This window comes from Bufo bufo, chromosome 3, assembly GCF_905171765.1.
Source record: "Bufo bufo chromosome 3, aBufBuf1.1, whole genome shotgun sequence".
NCBI lineage: Eukaryota > Metazoa > Chordata > Amphibia > Anura > Bufonidae > Bufo > Bufo bufo.
Genome location: NC_053391.1, coordinates 346,009,283 through 346,031,837, shown reverse-complemented (window position 1 = coordinate 346,031,837; position 22,555 = coordinate 346,009,283). Strand labels below are relative to the sequence as shown.

The following is a 22,555-nucleotide window of genomic DNA, read 5'->3' as shown; positions in this document are numbered from 1 at the left end:
TGTGGGAGGGAGTGATGTTACTTACATGGGACTGGATGTTGGAGGGGGCTGGGGCAGGGTGATGTTATTTACATGGAATTGTATGTTGATGTCACGATAGGTGTGGGAAGGCAAGCAAACCAAACACAGCTAGGTAACAGGGAAAGGTCACCTCATGACAATCCCTGAGCATTTCCCTGACTCCTACCAACATGAACAAATCTCGACGGTAGAAGTGTTCATGCACACCAACCTAAGCCTTGCTGCAACTGACACAAACCCTCAGCTAGGGAGCAGGGGAAAAGACAACCGATTCCTTGCACAAGATGAAGGAACCAGCGTCTACCTAAGGCCTAGCCAGTACAAACAGCAGAAGGGAAGGAAGGAGAACTTAACTGAAGACGAACTGGGAGCAGGAGATCCACCAAACACCAGCAGAGATCTCCAGGAGAAACTATAAACCACAAGGGCTATAGTGAAAGGCAGGTATAATTAGCATCACTAACTAATGAGCAGAACCTGTGAGGGGGTGGGATCCTGCCCAAAGCCACAACAAAGCAATCTTTCAGATAGATTCATTTGTAGTCTAACAGATATTCTCGGATCACTCACAAGGCAGGGTGCCCTCCCACCCAGGACCAACTTTATCCGGGTGTGCCCTGTGAAAGGCGTTCACAAGGCGGCTAGCATTGACATCGGTAACCGGAACCCACATCCTTTCCTCAGGACCGTATCCCCTCCAATGCACCAGGTACTGAAGGGAACCCCTAAGAACACGCGAGTTGAGTATTTTGGAGATCTGAAACTCCAGATTACCATCTACCAAGACAGGAGGAGGAAGCAAAGGAGATGGTTCAGCAGGTTCAACATACTACTTCAACAAGGACCTGTGAAACACATTATGGATCTTCCAGGCCTGCGGAAGTTCCAGACGAAACGCCACCAGATTAATAATGGCCGAGATTTTGTAAGGACCAATAAATCTTGGGCCCAACTTCCAAGAGGGTACTTTCAACTTAATGTTCTTAGTGGACAACCACACCAAATTGCCCACACACAGGTCCGGACCAGTTATACGTCTCTTGTCATCCATCCGTTTATATCTTTCACCCATCTTTTTCAAATTAATCTGAATCTTCTGCCAGATAGAAGACAACGAAGAAGAGAATCTCTCATCTTCAGGTATACCAGAAGATTCAGTCCCAGAAAAAGTACCAAACTGAGGGTGAAAACCATATGCGCCAAAAAATGGTGACTTATCAGTTGACTCCTGTCTACGGTTATTCAAGGCAAACTCAGCCAAGGACAAAAATGAGGACCATTCTCCCTGATCCTCATCAACAAAACACCTCAAATAAGTCTCCAGGTTCTGGTTAGTACGGTCAGTTTGACCATTCGACTGAGGATGCTAAGCCAAAGAGAAAGACAACTGAATACCCAGACGAGTACAAAACGCCTTCAAAAACCTGGAGACAAATTGCGTCCCCCTATCAGACAACACATCAGAGGGGATGCCGTGTAATTTCACTATTATCAATAAACACCTTAGCGAGAGTTTTAGCATTGGGCAAACCTGATAATGGTACAAAGTGAGCCATCTTACTGAAGCGATCCACCACCACCAAAATCAGTTTTCCCAGAGGAACTTGGTAAATCAGTGATGAAGTCCATGGACAAATGCGTCCAAGGACAAGATGGAATGGACAAAGGAAGAAGAGATCCTGATGGCCGCGTGTGAGCCACCTTAGCACGTGCACAGGTCTCACAAGCTGCTACATAGCCCTTAACACATTTACGCAAACCTGGCCACCAGAATCTCCAGGAAATAAGATCCACCGTGGATCTACTCCCAGGGTGTCCTGCAAGGACAGTATCATGATGTTCCTTGAACACCTTGTGTCGCAGTTCTGAAGGAACAAACAACTTCACTGGAGGACAGGAATCAGGTGCCTCACCTTGAGCCCCCAACACTTCAGGCTCCAGCTTGGGATAAAGAGAGCATACCACCACTCCATCAGCCAAAATCGGAGCGGGATCCTCCGAATCTCCCCCCCCCCCCAGGAAAGCTATGTGACAGAGCATCCGCTTTGACAGTTGTCCATACAAAAATCACTCCAATTACTGATTTGTCTAGTTTGCCAATCAATGGTAGGGTAATGTTTGGTCAACCGTGGTAAACCCAGAACCAGCAGAGCAGGCAAACCTTTAAGAACAAAACAACAAATGGATTCAACATGAGAATAACCCACCCTCAAATGAATATCCTGCACAATATGAGTTAGACATTTTTGCGAGAGAGGAGCGGAATCAATAGCAAACACTGATATCTCTTTGTTTAATGCGCTAGTTCTAAAACCATGACTCTGAACAAATTAATAATCCACAAGATTAACCTCTGCACCACTGTCAACAAATACTTCTAATTCAATAATTTCATAATCTAGCGCCACCATGGCAGGCAGGAGAAATCGGGTACTGCAGGTACAATACAAATATACCTGTTCTGACTCTTAATTCACGCTACAAAGAGTAAGGGAACTTTTTTTTTTTTTTTTTAAAGAACCCCCCTTTTGTTTTTCGTTACCACTTTGGGGCTTAATAAAAGGACACACATTAACTAAATGTCCTTCTTTACCACATAAATAACAGTCTTCTCTGCACTCTAGAGTTCCTATTACCAAGGCAAGAAGAGACCTGACCTAACTGCATAGGTTCCTCTCCAGTCCCTGGTTCAAGTGTCACTGTACCCCGAGGGACAGGAGGAACAGATTCCCCAAATGACAGTGCCTCCTGCCTGAGGAGAACCTTGCACCTCTCCCTCAGACGTCTATCAATCCTTACGGCTAGAGTCATGGCCGCCTCCAAAGAATCAGGATTTTCATGAAACGCAAGGGCGTCTTTTAGTTTCTCAGACAGCCCCTGACAGAACTGACTACGGAGTGCAGGGTCATTCCACTCCGAGTCAGTCGCCCATCTTCTAAATTCAGCACAATATGACTCAGCCGTATGTTCTCCCTGACACAAGCTACGTAGCTTAGATTCGGCTAGAGAGACCCGGTCTGGGTCATCATAAATCAAACCCAGGGCTCTAAAAAATTCTTCCACCGATCGGAGGTACTGTGAGCCGATCGGCAGAAAAAAAGCCCAGGACTGAGCATCACCTTTTAGCAGAGAAATGATAATCCCCACTCTTTGATTTTCGTCTCCAGATGAAATCTGATGCAGACGAAAATATAATTTACAAGACTCCCTGAACTGAACAAACTTATCACTTCCCCTGGAAAACCTATCTGGGAGAGCAACCTTTGGTTCAAGGCTGACCTGGTTCCCACCAGCTGCGCCAGATGCCAGAGATCGCCAGACGGAGGTTAGCAACCTCCAAAGACAATCCCTGCATGCGATCCACCAGTGCATCAATAGCTTCCATATTGCACAGAGCAAGGAAAAAAAAATTACGGTATGGGCGGTTTATAATGTCACGGTAGGTGAGGGAAGGGAAACAAACCAAACACAATACAATTAAACAAAACAGCAGGCTAGGCCCCACAGCTAGGGAACAGGGAAAGGTCACCTCCTGACAATCCCTGAGCCTTTCTCTGACTGCTACCAATATGAACAAATCTTGATGGTAGACGTGTTCATGCACACCAACCTAAGCCCTGCTGCAACTGACACAAACCCTCAGCTAGGGAGCAGGCGAAAAGACAACTGGTTCCTTGCACAAGTTGAAGGAACCAGCGTCTACCTAAGGCCTAGCCAGTACAAACAACAGAAGGGAAGGGGGAGGTGGCTGGGGGAGGCAGTGATGTTATTTACATGGGACTGTATGTTGATGGCGGCTGTGGGAGGGAGTGATGTTATTTACATGGGACTGAATGTTACAGGGGTCTGAGGGAGGGAGTGATGTTATTTACATGGGACTGAATGTTGAGTGGGTTGCACGTTGGAGGCGGCTGGGGAGGGGGTGATGTTATTTACATGGGACTGTGTTTTGGAGGGGGCTGTAGATAGAGAGGGATGTTATTTACACGGGACTGTATATTAGAGGGGGCTGGAGAGATGGTGTGATGTTATTTACATAGGACTCTATGGCGGCAGGAGGGAAATAGTGTTATTTACATGAGACTGTATGTTGGGGGGGGGCTGAGGGGAGTGATGTTATTTACATAGGACTGTATTTTGGAGGGGGCAGGAGAGATGGTGTGATGTTATTTACATGGGACTGTATGGTGGAGGGAGGAATATAACTACAGGGGGCACTGCAAATCCAGGGGACAATATAGGCATTCTTATTACTACTGGGGGCGCTATAGGAGGGACTTATAGATCTGTCTTATTACTACTAAAAGCACTATAGGGGGGCCTTATTACTACTGAGGGGTGTCACGGTCCCGCCTGTGACAGGGACTAGAAGATCAAGGAGACTGGCTGCATGTGATTGACAACCTCTTTGGTTTCATTTTCCTCTGACCACAACAATCTGGCTTATCTGGAGTCGGATAAACAACTGAACCCTAGGCAGGCCAGATGGTCATTGTTTTTCACCAGATTTAATTTCATTGTCACCTATCACCCTGGGGTTAAGAATGTTAAGGTTGATGCTTTGTCGCGTAGCTTCCCTGGGAAGGGGGGGGGGGGGGGATTCGAAAGATCCTGGTCCGATATTGTCTAAAGGGATAGTCATATCTGCCCTATATCCCGACCTTGAGGCAGAGGTGTTTGAGGCCCAGGGAGATGCATCGGATTCTTGTCCTCCGGGGAAGTTGTTTGTTCCTTCTGAATTACATCACAAGGTGTTCGAGGAACATCACTGTACGGTTCTCAAAGGACACCCTGGGAGCAGATCCACTGTCGATCTCAACTCTCATAGATTCTGGTGGCCCGGGTTGCGTAAGACTGTTAAAGACTATGTGTCTGCTTGTAGTACTTGTGCACGTGTTAAGGTGACACATTCTTGGCCTTCCGGATCTTTACTTCCGTTGCCCATCCCATCCAGACTTTGGACTCATTTGTCCATGGATTTTATCACAGATTTGCCTAATTCTTCAGGAAAAACTGATTGTGGTGGTTGTTGATTTCTTTAGTAAGATGGAACGCTTTATAGCATTGCCAGGTATACCTAATGCTAAAACTCTTGCCCAAGTGTTTGTCGATAACATCGTTAAATTACATGGTATTTCCTCTGATGTGGTGTCTGATAGGGGGACTCAGTTTTTTTCCAAATTCTGGAAGACGTTCGGTACTCGTCTCTTCGGCCTTTGATCCTCAGTCGAACGGACAGACTGAACGCACTAACCGGAATCTGGAGACTTATTTGAGATGTTTTGTCTCGGAGAACCAGGAAGAGTGGTCTTCATTTTTGTCTTTTGGCTTTGAAGATTCATAATGTGTTCCATAAGTCGTTGTTGAAGAGATGTTGAGCCTGTTGAACCATTCTCCTTGCCTCCCTTGCCTGTCATGGTGGGCAGTAATCTAGAATTTCAAATAGCCAGGATAGTGGACTCCTGAATTCTCCGTAGATCCCTCCAGTATCTCGTCCACTGGAAGGGTTACGGACCAGAGGAGAGAATGTGGGTTCTAGCAGCTGACGTTAATGCTAATCGTCTTGTGAAAGATTTTCACAGGGCTCATCCGGATAAAGACGGTCCTCGGTGTCTGGAGGCCACCCGTAGAAGGGGGGTGACAGCGACTAGAAGATCGAGGAGACTGGATGCATGTGATTGCCTCTTTGGTTTCACTTTTCTGTGTTGTTGCTGGGGATGACCACACCTCTTGTCTCAGGTGTAGCTTAAGTGGTCATTCCTTCTCCTCTATTTAGTCTGGCCTCACCCATCATGCTATGCGTTTGATAGCTCCTTGTTTGTGAAAGTCTTGGTGTTGGTTCTCTGAGTTCCTGCTCGTCCGCATACTTCTTGAAGTTAAGTTTATCTTCCTTGTTATTTGTTGCTTTCCCCTACCTGCTGATATTAGGCCTGAGGGGGGCTCCTATTCCTTCATCTGGGAAGGAATAGGACATCCGTGTCCTGAAACTTCCTGCAGGGCCCTGTTAGGGTGAGATTGGGCTTAGGTTCCTGCGTATGAACATTCCTACCATCTAGGTCTGTTCATACTGATAGCAGTCAGGGCTCAGCGTAGGGACTCACTAGGTTTGACCATTTCCCTTTCCCTAGGTTCCAGGCCTAATACCTTTTCCCTTCCCTTCTGTGTTCAGTGTGGAGTGTATTTACCACACTGCGCCGTGACAAGGGGTCTGTAGAGAGCTTTATTACCACTGGGAGAACAATAGGGGACATTATTTCTACTGGGGGTTCTGCGAGGGTATTATTAATACTGGAGGACTCTTCTACTAATGGAGTCACTCTTGGGGAGAATTATCACTGTTGGGGGCACTGTAGGGGGCAGTATTACTAATGAGGGCATTCTAGAAGGGAATTACTATTACTGGGACTTTGAGGAGCACTATTACTATGGGGGGCACTATTATTTCTTCAGGATAGTATTTGGGGGTATTGGGGAGCACAGCGAGCAACAGGATAACACTTTGGGGACTCCAGGTTGGGAGATGATGATAGAAATATGAGGAATCTAAGATGTGCATGTGTCACACTCTGCAGAGACGAGGCGCGGCTGAAAGAAGTTGCATGGACCAAATGGAGACGATGATGATAGAGAAGATCTATATCAGAGGAAACGTCACCTGGGAGACCCTGGATGCGAGAGGTATGTGCTGCTGTATAGCAAGCACAGCAAAATGCGGTGTGTGGGATGAGGGGGGGGGGAAGACTTAGAGAACTGGGCCATATTCATTGGGGCTTGAGCCCTGGATCTTTTGAGACTCTAGCAATGCCCCTGTTGCTATATTACCCTGTATTTCAATTTTTGCATCAGGCAGCAGAAAGGCTAGAATAAGCCCTGTCTCAAGCCAATTATTGTGAGTTGTAAAGGGACCAGTATGCATCGGAATGGGTATGGCGGAAGGGCAGTGAGGGTGACCGTGGCATCTTTTAGTTTTTTTAATCCCACTAAGAGACCTTTCCTAATAATTTTTAACCCCATGGGCAACCCTTTTAACACTTGGTAATGCCTAACTCCAGTAAGTAGTAAGGCAAGGTTGTTGTTTTCTCTAAATAAAGCTCTACTTATGTAAGGGAACAATTTCCCTGTGTTGTTTGGCATATTGTTCAAAGAATGCAATAGCTAATTCATCCTTTTTCAAACCGAATTTGATTCTGTTGATCTGTATAATAAACATTCATTGATTTAAATCTTGAATATTTTTGCAGTTTTTGATGTTTCTTGCAGAGTTTTACAGGGCATTTTAAGGGCTTTTTCTGTGTAACCAGATGTTACGGTACTTTACAGTCTAAAGTACTTTATGAAACACACTACAGAGATTTTTTTTTTCGGGAGGCGGGGGTTTGTTGCATTTGAGTCATTTTGACATTTTTCATTTTAAAAACATGCAGAATGCTCTAAGTATGTATGCTTCTATATAGAATTTGAAAGAATGTCGCAAATAAAACACTGCACTGCAAAAAAATTACAGGCAAGGAAAAAAAGCTAAAGAAACGTATAAATAATGAAGCCTAACATTTTGTTTCCCACTGCAGAAAATTATGGAATAACTAAGCAGTCAAACCCCCCCCACTGCTAATAGAGGGAATATTGAGAAGTGGTTCTGTGCAACATAAATACCAAAGAGGCTGCAGTGGATGAGGACCAAAATCTGTACTGAAACCAAAAAGGGGCGACAACAGTTCTCAGAGCTCTCTACACCTGTGGGTTTCATCTCTGCTTGACTTCTCAAGAGAGCAGGAGCAATTTATTTAATGTACATAAAGGGGTATTCTGGAGGAGTAATTTTAACTAAAAATAAGGTTGAAGTGGAGTAAAATAAAAAAATTTACCCACCTTACCGATCACCCGGCACTACTGTTTGGCTGCTGATCCAGTTCCCACTCCTCTTTTCTGGTCTTGGTCACAACATAGAAATGTATTGGCATGCCCGATCAGCCAATCACTGCCTAAGATAGGTCACCGCTGCAGTCATGATTGGTTGAGTGGGCAGTCCAAGCCATTTCTAGTGTGGTAAGCCTGAAAGCAAGAAGTGGAGAGGAGTAGTAAAGATTATGCCTCACTCCGACCGCATTTTCAATTAAGATTACTCCCCTAGAATATCCCTGTAATTGTGAGATTGGGAAACAGCTCTCCTTGTCTGAGCACTGTTTGTGTAGATTAAATTAAATGTTCTGGACTGACATTCTGCTGTTTGGCCACAAGATGCCGCTGTTTCCTAAACACAGCTACCGACTGCACATATATCTCTATATTCATGAGAGAGGTGGGGATTACACAGAGTCTGGAGAGAAGTGAAGGAGAGAGCAGACATCTTAGAGGGAGGTGAAACTAAGGAACTGTGTGAGTAGAGAATCTGATGGCATCCAGGTGTGAGAGCATCCCTCAGATACCAGAGCTGCAGCTAAGTGAAGCTGATCGTGTCTAAGACCCTGATTCTGTCCAGAGGAAGGAGGATTTCTGCCAGGAATGCTGATGAGAGCAGAGGAACAAAGCAACATACACTGGGGTACCGCATGCTTGTTGGAGAGACATTTGTTCTGTTGTTCAGAGTCACCAGCGGATGCAAAGCAGACCCGGGTCGGTAAGATCGTGCACGCACCTCATCACAGTGTTGGCAGCTAGAGACTGAGACCAGGCCTGTAGTTAGTTAGTTAGGGTTTCTGTTTGTGTCAGGCCACAAGTGTTACTACTGTTCATTTCAAGGCCTCCATAACTTAAAGTGACATTTCACATTGGAGAGCTGATAAAATTCTCACAAACTCAAGCCAGGGTGGCGTTTTCTTGCTCAGGAGGAATACTCAGGCATGTGCTACAGGACCAGTTATGGGAGGGGGAATACTGTAAAACTTGGTAAGATTGTAAGCTGTTGTGCCTGTAATACACACCCATACAGTGGTTCTTGTTTTTAGGGTAATAACAGGTAAGGTGTGGCATTTTAGTTGTGCCCGCCAGTAGGTAAATTACTTTACGTTCCTCCTTCATCCATTGGAGGGCGCCATGCTGTGCAGCACAAGAGTCTCAGCCTTCAGGGGACCATAGGGGATATGAACGGGGGGGGAAGGTTGAAAAAAAAAATACACCATGGCGTCAGTGGGGGCTGCCCTACAAGGTAATACCATAATTAGCCTATGTCAAAACCAATGAAAGGTCCTCTTTAAGTAAAATTCTGTTTTGGCAAAAGCTGGTATTGGGGTTGCTTTTCTCCTTTGTGACTTCACTGTATCCTGTGGAGCCCATCCCAGTACACGGCTTAATAATCTAACAAAATTAGTATTTTACACATTAAAACAAGCATGCCATAGACTCCACAGTGATTTAAAAGGGTTGTACAGTGGACAGACATTGATGACCTATCTTCAGGATAGGTCATCAATATCAGATCGGCGGGGGCCCGACATCGGGCATCCCCCTGATCAGCAGTTTAAATAGGTAGCGGTGCTTGTGCGAGTGCAGCTTCTGCTACAAGGTTACCTGTGCGTTCTTGAATGGACTGGGCAGTTGTAATTATGTGCAGGTGATCTTGAAGCGGATGCAGCATGCACTTGAGCACATCTGATCGGCGGGGGTGGTGGAAGTTGGGCCTCTGCCGAGCTGATATTTATGATCAATCCTGAAGATAGGTCATCAATATCTGTGCACTGTACAACCCCTTTAATGTTGAATTAAATTGCAAAATGATTGGTATTTTGTACCCTCTGTCTATAGCCCTAGATACTTATTCCTCGTCCTAAAATTTCCTAGACTATTGATAGATTTGCATAATTAGACAGATTTACTGTTCAGGAGTTTGGGAAAGCTGCAGGATCTGCAGTATTTTCCATAATGACTGTTACTGGGCTTTTAGGAAACATAGCAAATAAATATCTGAATAGAATTTCTAATGACACAACCCCAGTGTTCATATTTACTGGAGATTTTTATTTTAGGTGGAAAAATACAGCTTTTTTTGGCTAATACATGAGATACATGGGAAGCATCTGCAACAGGCGCCTTCCCCTAGGGCCCGGCCCTCTATATAACAAGTCCCAGGTGTGGGAATGCCGAGTGGTATAGTGCGGCCTAAAATGTCTCTTTATGTGTGTCACGGTGCTCCTACCTGGATACCGCTGGACCCCAGACTTTGGCTACGAAGCAATAAATAGGGGGAATAATTGAGGGATAAAAGAATAACTGGAGTCCAGACCTTGAAATGAAGTTCAATGGCAGCTTTACTTTGCATAAACGTTCTCCAAAACGGTTTACAGGCTTTGTCTTTGTTCTAGCAGGCTTTAGCATGAAACTGGCAGACAAACTCCACTCTGCTATATCTGTTTCTCTCTGAATCTGCTGCACTGACAGGCTGGCTGTATAACTTAGCTTCTTCTATATGGTGCACTTCACTTTGTAGTCTGACTCTAGGTTATGCCAGGGAACTTTCTTCTTGGCTCCTGAGGCTTTAAGCCTTGGCCTCCATGGCCAGCAGAGCTTGGTGTGCTCTGGCTGGCGTAGGCATGTCCAGCAGAGACGTGCCCCTGCACACCCTTTCCCTAGCTGGAGGTAAGCTAGACTGACTAGAACTTCTGGCCCACCCTTCCTGCAGGAAGTAGGACTCCCCCACCTTTCTCCAGAGGGGGGTTGGAATGGAATGGAAGGTTCCATTCTATCTAAGTACATCTCTGCTGTGTTTGCTGCCTCCTGCTGGTGAACCAGGCACATTACATGAACAGTTACATAACATTAGAAATGCACAGTGTGGAGGAACATAATGCATAAAATGACATGAGATTAGACCAATAAAGACAGTAGCAAGGTGCAGATGTGGTAGCACCACGGTGTGGTGTTACAGATCTATTTCAAAATTTCCAGTGATGGGCAAACTGCGGCTCTCCATCATGCCCTGCTGTAGGCTGATAGCTGTAAGCAGACAGGGCATACTGGGCGTTGTATTCACTAGTGTTGATCGAGCATGCTCGGCCGAACACCGCGAGTGCTCGAGCGCGATGCTCGAGTCAGTGTATTTAAATGTAATTTAGCATCTATTTCTGAAAAGTTTCTGCCGGGATTTGAATAATATATTTACATATATTATTATATATTAAGAATATATAATATATGTAAATATATTATGGCCAAAAATATCAGTAGTAGTTTCCCACATATTATGCATTTATATATATCAGAAGTATGAATATATATATATATATGTATATATATATATATAGAATAAAGAAAGACACCGCAGCACGTCCGTTTGGTGAAAAAAGTGGGACCCTTTATTCACCTGTGCGACGTTTCGGTCCGCTTACTGGGACCATTTTCAAGCAATACAGCATTGTGAAGACTGTGAACATTTATGCAGTCATAGTCAATTAGCATACACAAGTGACAATCAATAAAACATGCAAAATACAGCATGTGTAATAAATATCAAAAGAATACAAATGTGACAAGCCCTGGAGGTAACTGTAGTCAAAGCCGAGGTCGGCATATATAAAGCTTCCAGGTATACATATGAATCAATAATACAGTAAAAATACAGAAGTGACAATTAACAGTTAATCGTTATCACCTGTGAATATGTGAAATTAGCAGGACCGAGCATGGAGTTAGGCGTGCTCAATGGTGGGAGGATGAACTGTTGCGTGATGCGCCGCATGGAAGCGGCGTCCCGGAACTGCGTCTGCGCATGTCAGTGACGTCACTGTGAATCAAACACGTGATCACCAAGTGAAACGTCACATGACGCAGCGGCAGAACACATCAATACCGTAAGAGTAAGTATAAAACCGACATCAAAGCAAAAATTACTGTGGTAATACAAGGATAGAACACCCAGGGTATGTGGTCGGGCGACGTGCCATCTTACGATGCACTGTCGTCCGACATCTACGAGCGCAGAAAAGGGGGAGGGGGAAAAGCCTGCAGCCATCACCCTCCCACTATGCTCGTCACAATTAACTCCTTGTCGGGTGGGAATCCTGCACAGTAGCATTGTAAGTATACATATGGCAGTAGTAACTGTAACAGTAGTAAATAATATGATAAGCAGTGATCCAGGGATAAGTCGCACATGTTCAAAGTAAGCATCACGCCTCCCGTTGAGCAAAGCCCTACCAGCAACAGGTCCTGAAAAGTGAAATAATAAAAGAAATATATTATCCAAATATATTCATTAAAAACAAGAAAACAGTTTTTTCAACACATATACCGGCAGGGACAAAACCAGAGGAAATCATATGAAAAGCCATGGCCTATATTCTACATTCAGGCCCATCGGGCGAATAGTTTGTAGCTTAAAAATCCATTCGGACTCACGTTTTTTAAGCATTTTTATACGGTCACCACCAGTCCGCGGCATCGGAACATGATCAAGGATCATAAACTTGAGATCTCCTTCGGCATGATCCATGGCCGCGAAGTGGTGTGAAACAGGCAGGTCCTTACGTTTTTTCCGTATGGAAAATCGATGTTGATTAAACCGGGACTTAAAGTCACATGTGGTTTCGCCTACGTATAATAATTTACAGGGGCACCATAAAACGTAAATCACAAAACATGAGTCGCAAGTCAAATAAAATTTGAGGGGGTAAGAGATCCCAGTTTGTGGATGAATAAATTCCCATCCCTTCACCATGTATTTGCAGTTTACACAGTGAAGGCACGGGTAACTGCCAGTATTTTTCGGGGCCAGAAGTAATTGGCGTGTGCTTTTTTGTGAGCCTATATCATTTTTGACTAATCTGTCTTTTATGTTACGAGCTCTCTTATAAGAAATGAGTGGTCTATTACAGAATTCAGGGATGTTTTTGTGTTCAGTTTTGAGAATTGACCAGTGTTTATTAAGTATTTTGTTGACGTGTGGACTTGCTTCACAGAAGGTGGAAACAAAAGGTATTCTCTGGGAATACTCACGTTGAGTGCCTTGAAACAGTTGGCTTCTCTCTTTTTGATTAATCCATTTACGTTGTTGCTGCAATATAGCAGCTGGGTATTGTCTTTGTCTAAAGCTATGTGTCATAGTCTCCAGAGTCGCATCGAGCACCGAGGTATCACTAACTATACGTTTAGCCCTGGTAAACTGGCTATAAAGTAATGACCGCACCATCATCCGAGGATGAGCGCTGTCAAACCTCAGGATGGTATTGCGGTCCGTAGGTTTAGTGTAAACCTCAGTGCTCAAAGCCCCTCTAGTACAACGTACGTTCACATCCAAAAAATGTAACATACAGTACAGACCAAAAGTTTGGACACACCTTTTCATTCAAAGAGTTTTCTTTATTTTCATGACTATGAAGGCATCAAAACTATGAATTAACACATGTGGAATTATATACATAACAAACAAGTGTGAAACAACTGAAAATATGTCATATTCTAGGTTCTTCAAAGTAGCCACCTTTTGCTTTGATTACTGCTTTGCACACTCTTGGCATTCTCTTGATGAGCTTCAAGAGGTAGTCCCCTGAAATGGTTTTCACTTCACAGGTGTGCCCTGTCAGGTTTAATAAGTGGGATTTCTTGCCTCATAAATGGGGTTGGGACCATCAGTTGCGTTGAGGAGAAGTCAGGTGGATACACAGCTGATAGTCCTACTGAATAGACTGTTAGAATTTGTATTATGGCAAGAAAAAAGCAGCTAAGTAAAGAAAAACGAGTGGCCATCATTACTTTAAGAAATGAAGGTCAGTCAGTGAGCCGAAAAATTGGGAAAACTTTGAAAGTAAGGGCTATTTGACCATGAAGGAGAGTGATGGGGTGCTGCGCCAGATGACCTGGCCTCCACAGTCACCGGACCTGAACCCAATCGAGATGGTTTGGGGTGAGCTGGACCGCAGAGTGAAGGCAAAAGGGCCAACAAGTGCTAAGCATCTCTGGGAACTCCTTCAAGACTGTTGGAAGACCATTTCAGGGGACTACCTCTTGAAGCTCATCAAGAGAATGCCAAGAGTGTGCAAAGCAGTAATCAAAGCAAAAGGTGGCTACTTTGAAGAACCTAGAATATGACATATTTTCAGTTGTTTCACACTTGTTTGTTATGTATATAATTCCACATGTGTTAATTCATAGTTTTGATGCCTTCATAGTCATGAAAATAAAGAAAACTCTTTGAATGAAAAGGTGTGTCCAAACTTTTGGTCTGTACTGTATGTTACATTTTTTGGATGTGAACGTACGTTGTACTAGAGGGGCTTTGAGCACTGAGGTTTACACTAAACCTACGGACCGCAATACCATCCTGAGGTTTGACAGCGCTCATCCTCGGATGATGGTGCGGTCATTACTTTATAGCCAGTTTACCAGGGCTAAACGTATAGTTAGTGATACCTCGGTGCTCGATGCGACTCTGGAGACTATGACACATAGCTTTAGACAAAGACAATACCCAGCTGCTATATTGCAGCAACAACGTAAATGGATTAATCAAAAAGAGAGAAGCCAACTGTTTCAAGGCACTCAACGTGAGTATTCCCAGAGAATACCTTTTGTTTCCACCTTCTGTGAAGCAAGTCCACACGTCAACAAAATACTTAATAAACACTGGTCAATTCTCAAAACTGAACACAAAAACATCCCTGAATTCTGTAATAGACCACTCATTTCTTATAAGAGAGCTCGTAACATAAAAGACAGATTAGTCAAAAATGATATAGGCTCACAAAAAAGCACACGCCAATTACTTCTGGCCCCGAAAAATACTGGCAGTTACCCGTGCCTTCACTGTGTAAACTGCAAATACATGGTGAAGGGATGGGAATTTATTCATCCACAAACTGGGATCTCTTACCCCCTCAAATTTTATTTGACTTGCGACTCATGTTTTGTGATTTACGTTTTATGGTGCCCCTGTAAATTATTATACGTAGGCGAAACCACATGTGACTTTAAGTCCCGGTTTAATCAACATCGATTTTCCATACGGAAAAAACATAAGGACCTGCCTGTTTCACACCACTTCGCGGCCATGGATCATGCCGAAGGAGATCTCAAGTTTATGATCCTTGATCATGTTCCGATGTCGCGGACTGGTGGTGACCGTATAAAAATGCTTAAAAAACGTGAGTCCGAATGGATTTTTAAGCTACAAACTATTCGCCCGATGGGCCTGAATGTAGAATATAGGCCATGGCTTTTCATATGATTTCCTCTGGTTTTGTCCCTGCCGGTATATGTGTTGAAAAAACTGTTTTCTTGTTTTTAATGAATATATTTGGATAATATATTTCTTTTATTATTTCACTTTTCAGGACCTGTTGCTGGTAGGGCTTTGCTCAACGGGAGGCGTGATGCTTACTTTGAACATGTGCGACTTATCCCTGGATCACTGCTTATCATATTATTTACTACTGTTACAGTTACTACTGCCATATGTATACTTACAATGCTACTGTGCAGGATTCCCACCCGACAAGGAGTTAATTGTGACGAGCATAGTGGGAGGGTGATGGCTGCAGGCTTTTCCCCCTCCCCCTTTTCTGCGCTCGTAGATGTCGGACGACAGTGCATCGTAAGATGGCACGTCGCCCGACCACATACCCTGGGTGTTCTATCCTTGTATTACCACAGTAATTTTTGCTTTGATGTCGGTTTTATACTTACTCTTACGGTATTGATGTGTTCTGCCGCTGCGTCATGTGACGTTTCACTTGGTGATCACGTGTTTGATTCACAGTGACGTCACTGACATGCGCAGACGCAGTTCCGGGACGCCGCTTCCATGCGGCGCATCACGCAACAGTTCATCCTCCCACCATTGAGCACGCCTAACTCCATGCTCGGTCCTGCTAATTTCACATATTCACAGGTGATAACGATTAACTGTTAATTGTCACTTCTGTATTTTTACTGTATTATTGATTCATATGTATACCTGGAAGCTTTATATATGCCGACCTCGGCTTTGACTACAGTTACCTCCAGGGCTTGTCACATTTGTATTCTTTTGATATTTATTACACATGCTGTATTTTGCATGTTTTATTGATTGTCACTTGTGTATGCTAATTGACTATGACTGCATAAATGTTCACAGTCTTCACAATGCTGTATTGCTTGAAAATGGTCCCAGTAAGCGGACCGAAACGTCGCACAGGTGAATAAAGGGTCCCACTTTTTTCACCAAACGGACGTGCTGCAGTGTCTTTCTTTATTCTACATAGCACACCTTGGTAAGGTGTTTTTCGCCGCTGGCACCCACACTTAACTACCAGGAGTGCTGCCTTGATTTTCTTTCCTATATATATATATATATATATATATACACTCACCTAAAGAATTATTAGGAACACCATACTAATACGGTGTTGGACCCCCTTTTGCCTTCAGAACTGCCTTAATTCTACGTGGCATTGATTCAACACGGTGCTGATAGCATTCTTTAGAAATGTTGGCCCATATTGATAGGATAGCATCTTGCAGTTGATGGAGATTTGAGGGATGCACATCCAGGGCACGAAGCTCCCGTTCCACCACATCCCAAACATGCTCTATTGGGTTGAGATCTGGTGACTGTCATGTTCAAGAAACCAATTTGAAATTATTCGAGCTTGGTGACATGGTGCATTATCCTGCTGGAAGTAGCCATCAGAGGATGGGTACATGGTGGTCATGAAGGGATGGACATGGTCAGAAACAATGCTCAGGTAGCCAGTGGCATTTAAACGATGCCCAATTAGCATTAAGGGGCCTAAAGAAATAGAACAGGTGTTCCTAATAATTCTTTAGGTGAGTGTATATACAGTCATGTGAAAAAATTAGGACACCCTTTGAAAGCATGTGGTTTTTTGTAACATTTTTAATAAATGGTTATTTCATCTCCGTTTCAACAATACAGAGAGATTAAAGTAATCCAACTAAACAAAGAAAACTGAAGAAAAGTCTTTTCAAGATCTTCTGTAAATGTCATTCTACAAAAATGCCTATTCTAACTGAGGAAAAAGATAGGACACCCTCACATGTATTCCCTCTTAAATTGGCTCAGATCTCACACCAGGTGCACATAATTAGTAGATCGTTACTCTGCATGTTGAATGAGGCTTGCCCTATTTAAACCTCAGACATTTAGTTTGGTGTGCTCCTGACTGTTGAAGTGAGAGTGAGCACCATGGTGAGAGCAAAAGAGCTGTCAGAGGACTTCAGAAAAAAGATTGTAGCAGCCTATGAGTCTGGGAAGGGATTTAAAAAGATCTCAAAAGATTTTGAAATCAGCCATTCCACTGTCCGGAAGATAGTCTACAAGTGGAGGGCTTTCAAAACAACTGCCAACATGCCCAGGACTGGTCGCCCCAGCAAGTTCACCCCAAGAGCAGACCGCAAGATGCTAAAAGAGGTCTCCAAAAACCCTAAAGTGTCATCTCGAGAACTACAGCAGGCTCTGGCTACTGTTGATGTAGAAGTACATGCCTCTACAATCAGAAAGAGACTGTACAAGTTTAACTTGCATGGGAGGTGTGCAAGGAGGAAACCTTTGCTTTCCAAGAGAAACATCGAGGCCAGACTGACATTTGCCAGAGATAAAGTTGACAAAGACCAGGACTTCTGGAATAATGTTCTTTGGACAGATGAGTCCAAAATTGAATTATTTGGACACAACAGCAGAGGACATGTTTGGCGTAAACCAAACACAGCATTCCAAGAAAAGAACCTCATACCAACTGTGAAGCATGGAGGTGGAAGTGTCATGGTTTGGGGCTGCTTTGCTGCAGCAGGACCTGGTCAGCTCACCATCATAGAATCCACGATGAATTCTACTGTGTATCAGAAGGTGCTTGAAGAACATGTGAGACCATCAGTTAGAAAATTAAAGCTGAAGCGGAACTGGACCATGCAACATGACAATGACCCAAAACATACTAGTAAATCAACCAAAGATTGGCTGAAAAAGAAGAAATGGAGAGTCCTGGAATGGCCAAGTCAAAGTCCAGATTTGAATCCCATTGAGATGCTGTGGGGTGACTTGAAAAGGGCTGTACGTGCAAGAAACCCCTCAAACATCTCACAGCTGAAAAAGTTCTGCATTGAGGAGTGGGGTAAAATTTCCTCAGACCGATGTCGAAGACTGGTAGATGGCTACAAGAACCGTCTCACTGCAGTTATTTCAGCCAAAGGAGGTAACACTCGCTATTAGGGGCAAGGGTGTCCTATCTTTTTCCTCAGTTAGAATAGGCATTTTTGTAGAATGACATTTACAGAAGATCTTGAAAAGACTTTTCTTCAGTTTTCTTTGTTTAGTTGGATTACTTTAATCTCTCTGTATTGTTGAAACGGAGATGAAATAACCATTTATTAAAAATGTTACAAAAAACCACATGCTTTCAAAGGGTGTCCTAATTTTTTCACATGACTGTATATATATATATATATATATATATAAATTTTTTTTTTTTTTTTTGTAATTACACATTTATTTTGTGCCATACATTTTTTGCAATTTCTAAAAAAAATATATAAATTTAATCTCTATTTCTGAAAAGTTTCTACCAGGATTGACACTCCCAACCTTGTACATTAGAGGCAAGGATGTTAACCACTACACTGTAGAGGTACATGTTAACCTGCACAGAAATATAAAATAAGTCTTCTGCTGAATAGGAATACTCACTACATCAGAAACTACTATGAGGTTTTTCTGACACAGTTTAGTATTCAGCTTTATAGCTGAGTGGATAAGGTCCTTGCCCCTAATATACAACGTTGGGTGTTCAAATCCTGACAATAGAGATAAAATGTATATATATTTTTTTGTAATTGTAAAAAATGTATGGCACAAAATAAATGTGTAATTACTAAAACAAAAAACAAAAAAAAACTTGATATTTTATATATATATATATATATATATATATATATATATCATACTTCTGATATACACTGCGTGCAGAATTATTAGGCAAATGAGTATTTTGACCACATCATCCTCTTTATGCATGTTGTCTTACTCCAAGCTGTATAGGCTCGAAAGCCTACTACCAATTAAGCATATTAGGTGATGTGCATCTCTGTAATGAGAAGGGGTGTGGTCAAATGACATCAACACCCTATATTAGGTGTGCATAATTATTAGGCAACTTCCTTTCCTTTGGCAAAATGGCTCAAAAGAAGGACTTGACAGGCTCAGAAAAGTCAAAAATAGTGAGATATCTTGCAGAGGGATGCAGCACTCTTAAAATTGCAAAGCTTCTGAAGCGTGATCATCGAACAATCAAGCGTTTCATTCAAAATAGTCAACAGGGTCGCAAGAAGCGTGTGGAAAAACCAAGGCGCAAAATAACTGCCCATGAACTGAGAAAAGTCAAGCGTGCAGCTGCCAAGATGCCACTTGCCACCAATTTGGCCATATTTCAGAGCTGCAACATCACTGGAGTGCCCAAAAGCACAAGGTGTGCAATACTCAGAGACATGGCCAAGGTAAGAAAGGCTGAAAGACGACCACCACTGAACAAGACACACAAGCTGAAACGTCAAGACTGGGCCAAGAAATATCTCAAGACTGATTTTTCTAAGGTTTTATGGACTGATGAAATGAGAGTGAGTCTTGATGGGCCAGATGAATGGGCCTGTGGCTGGATTGGTAAAGGGCAGAGAGCTCCAGTCCGACTCAGACGCCAGCAAGGTGGAGGTGGAGTACTGGTTTGGGCTGGTATCATCAAAGATGAGCTTGTGGGGCCTTTTCGGGTTGAGGATGGAGTCAAGCTCAACTCCCAGTCCTACTGCCAGTTTCTGGAAGACACCTTCTTCAAGCAGTGGTACAGGAAGAAGTCTGCATCCTTCAAGAAAAACATGATTTTCATGCAGGAAAATGCTCCATCACACGCGTCCAAGTACTCCACAGCGTGGCTGTCAAGAAAGGGTATAAAAGAAGAAAATCTAATGACATGGCCTCCTTGTTCACCTGATCTGAACCCCATTGAGAACCTGTGGTCCATCATCAAATGTGAGATTTACAAGGAGGGAAAACAAATACACCTCTCTGAACAGTGTCTGGGAGGCTGTGGTTGCTGCTGCACGCAATGTTGATGGTGAACAGATCAAAACACTGACAGAATCCATGGATGGCAGGCTTTTGAGTGTCCTTGCAAAGAAAGGTGGCTATATTGGTCACTGATTTGTTTTTGTTTTGTTTTTGAATGTCAGAAATGTATATTTGTGAATGTTGAGATGTTATATTGGTTTTACTGGTAAAAATAAATAATTGAAATGGGTATATATTTGTTTTTTGTTAAGTTGCCTAATAATTATGCACAGTAATAGTCACCTGCACACACAGATATCCCCCTAAAATAGCTAAAACTAAAAACAAACTAAAAACTACTTCCAAAAATATTCAGCTTTGATATTAATGAGTTTTTTGGGTTCATTGAGAACATGGTTGTTGTTCAATAATAAAATGAATCCTCAAAATTACAACTTGCCTAATAATTCTGCACTCCCTGTATATGAATGCATAATATGTGGGAAACTACTACTGATGTTTTTAGCCATAATATATTTACATATATTATAATATATTATATATTCTAAATATATAATATATGTTAATATATTATTCAACAGTGATGGCCAGTTCGCCGTGTTTGCCCGTGAACACATGCGGGCTGCCATCTTAAATCACAAGTCCGTCGATGCACAGGTAAGTCCTTACCTGTGCCTGCGCCGCGAGCCGGTCTGAAACAAATGTGGTCACCGGGAACAGACAGTTCCGAGAACAGCCACCGGGGGCCTTCATCGGGCTGTTCTCGGAACTGCCTGCTCCCGGTGACCGCATTTTTTTCACACCGGCTCGCGGCGCAGGCACAGGTAAGGACTTACCTGTGCATCGCCGGACTTGTGATTTAAGATGGCCGCCCGCATGTGTTCGCGGGCGAACACGGCAAACTGGCCATCACTGTTTTTCAAATCCCGGCAGAAACTTTTCAGAAATTAGATTTAAATGCACTGGGTGTCCCCAAGCACTGACTCCATATATGGATATAGCTATATATGGAGTCAGAGCAGGGACTCCTAAGCCGAACTAGAGTCTTCTTCAGAGCAGGGGGTGCCTGGGGTTCTCCCATTGACTTCCATTGTGCTCGGCACCCAAGCATCGCAAAGTGTTCTACTCTTTGGTGCTCAATCAACACTAGTAATCACTATGGGGACATCTCCCTGTGGATGTCATCCCTTGTTTTTCCAGAAGCAGCTTATGATCCTAGTGACATTGTCATGGTGACAGCAGGTTGGCAAAGCACGCAGTAATAATGACACCTGAGGGACAAAAAAGGATGCTCGATTGGAACAAGGCACGCTTACTTTGTCTGAAAATTAAAAACACATCGCAGTGACACCGGCCGAGCATTTCCCCCCAGATCGTCTTTGTTTTTTTATTATACGCTTATACAAATAGTATGCAACCAAACCACAGGGCCTGGCACCAGCTGTGAAAAACATACCATATCATATCGCTACCATTTCATGTAAATGACCTAAAAAAAAGTTATAAAGCATTTCTAAACCGGGATGTGTGTTATGTGGTCTCATGTAGAGGCTGTAGCTGGTATGGGAACCTGTCATCGGGCAACTTCCTTTTAGATTAGAGTATTTGCATTATGTTGCATGAACACTCAATTAGAGTGTTCTTTTTATTAAAGAGGACCAGTCAGCAGAATCAACCCTATCAATTCCAAGTACAATAATACCTTTTCCACCCAGGTATGTTTTGCCATGGCAGAGATATCTTGGTTTTAATTCATATTCTGAGGGGAATGCCCTAGCTCCTTGGTGCGCTGCAGCTCCTCCACTTTCCCAACACAACCACACCCCCATTCCCTTGACTGACATGACCATACATCTTCATCGTGCTCCTGCCTGGCCCTGCAATGCCACGCATATGCTGTGGACTCTGTAATTGGCACATGTCCATCGACGGCGCATGTGCAGGATTACAGGGCGAGGCAACATCTCAATGTAGATGCCTGGTCCTGAATCCTGCTAAACAAGTGAAGGGGCTATGGCAATGTAGGGAAAGTGGAGAAGCTTTGGTGCACTGAAGAGCTAGGGCATACCCCTTGGTGCACTGAAGAAGCATATTTATTAAACGCAAGTTATCTCAGCAACATGGATTTGGAAGATAAAGGTATCGGTTTGGGAGTATGTGTAGTATAATGGGGTTGATCCTGCTGTCAGGTTCTCTTTGAGCAAGATCACTGTGTCTGCTAAAAAGACTATAGACAAACGTGGGTATCTTTCTGGGGAAAAAAATTGCCATTGTCTAAACCTATACATTTTATTTGTCAAGCAAAGTACCAGTCAGGAATCCTCATTGCACCAAAGGCTTACTTTGAATATTAAGAATAACTTAGGAACGGAGCCTCAGATCAACAAAAGAAAAACAGCATTTTAATCAGGAAAACCACAGTTATGTATGTGTCTATGCAAACAGTGTTGGTGACTAATTCCCTTTAATCACCAGAAGTCTGCAATAAGGCTGCGTTCACACGGGCGAGATTTCCGCGCGGGTGCAATGCGGTAGGTGAACGCATTGCAC

At 43.4% G+C, this 22,555-nt stretch overlaps 1 protein-coding gene and 1 long non-coding RNA gene across 2 annotated transcripts in view; both read right to left on the bottom strand.

Annotated features, from left to right (window-relative positions):
• LOC120995318 overlaps positions 1-22,555 on the bottom strand; it is a 98,997-nt gene that overhangs the window by 50,140 nt on the left and 26,302 nt on the right. Inside the window, exon 2 of the mRNA XM_040424441.1 lies at positions 5,259-5,261. Coding sequence (XP_040280375.1) covers positions 5,259-5,261 — 3 coding nt within the window. The remainder of the gene's footprint in view (positions 1-5,258; positions 5,262-22,555) is intronic.
• On the bottom strand, positions 8,214-16,973 carry LOC120995319. The gene is made up of 3 exons (XR_005777570.1): positions 16,963-16,973; positions 16,234-16,237; positions 8,214-8,338 (listed from the first exon to the last, which is right to left on the bottom strand). It is a non-coding gene; the product is annotated as an uncharacterized LOC120995319 (long non-coding RNA).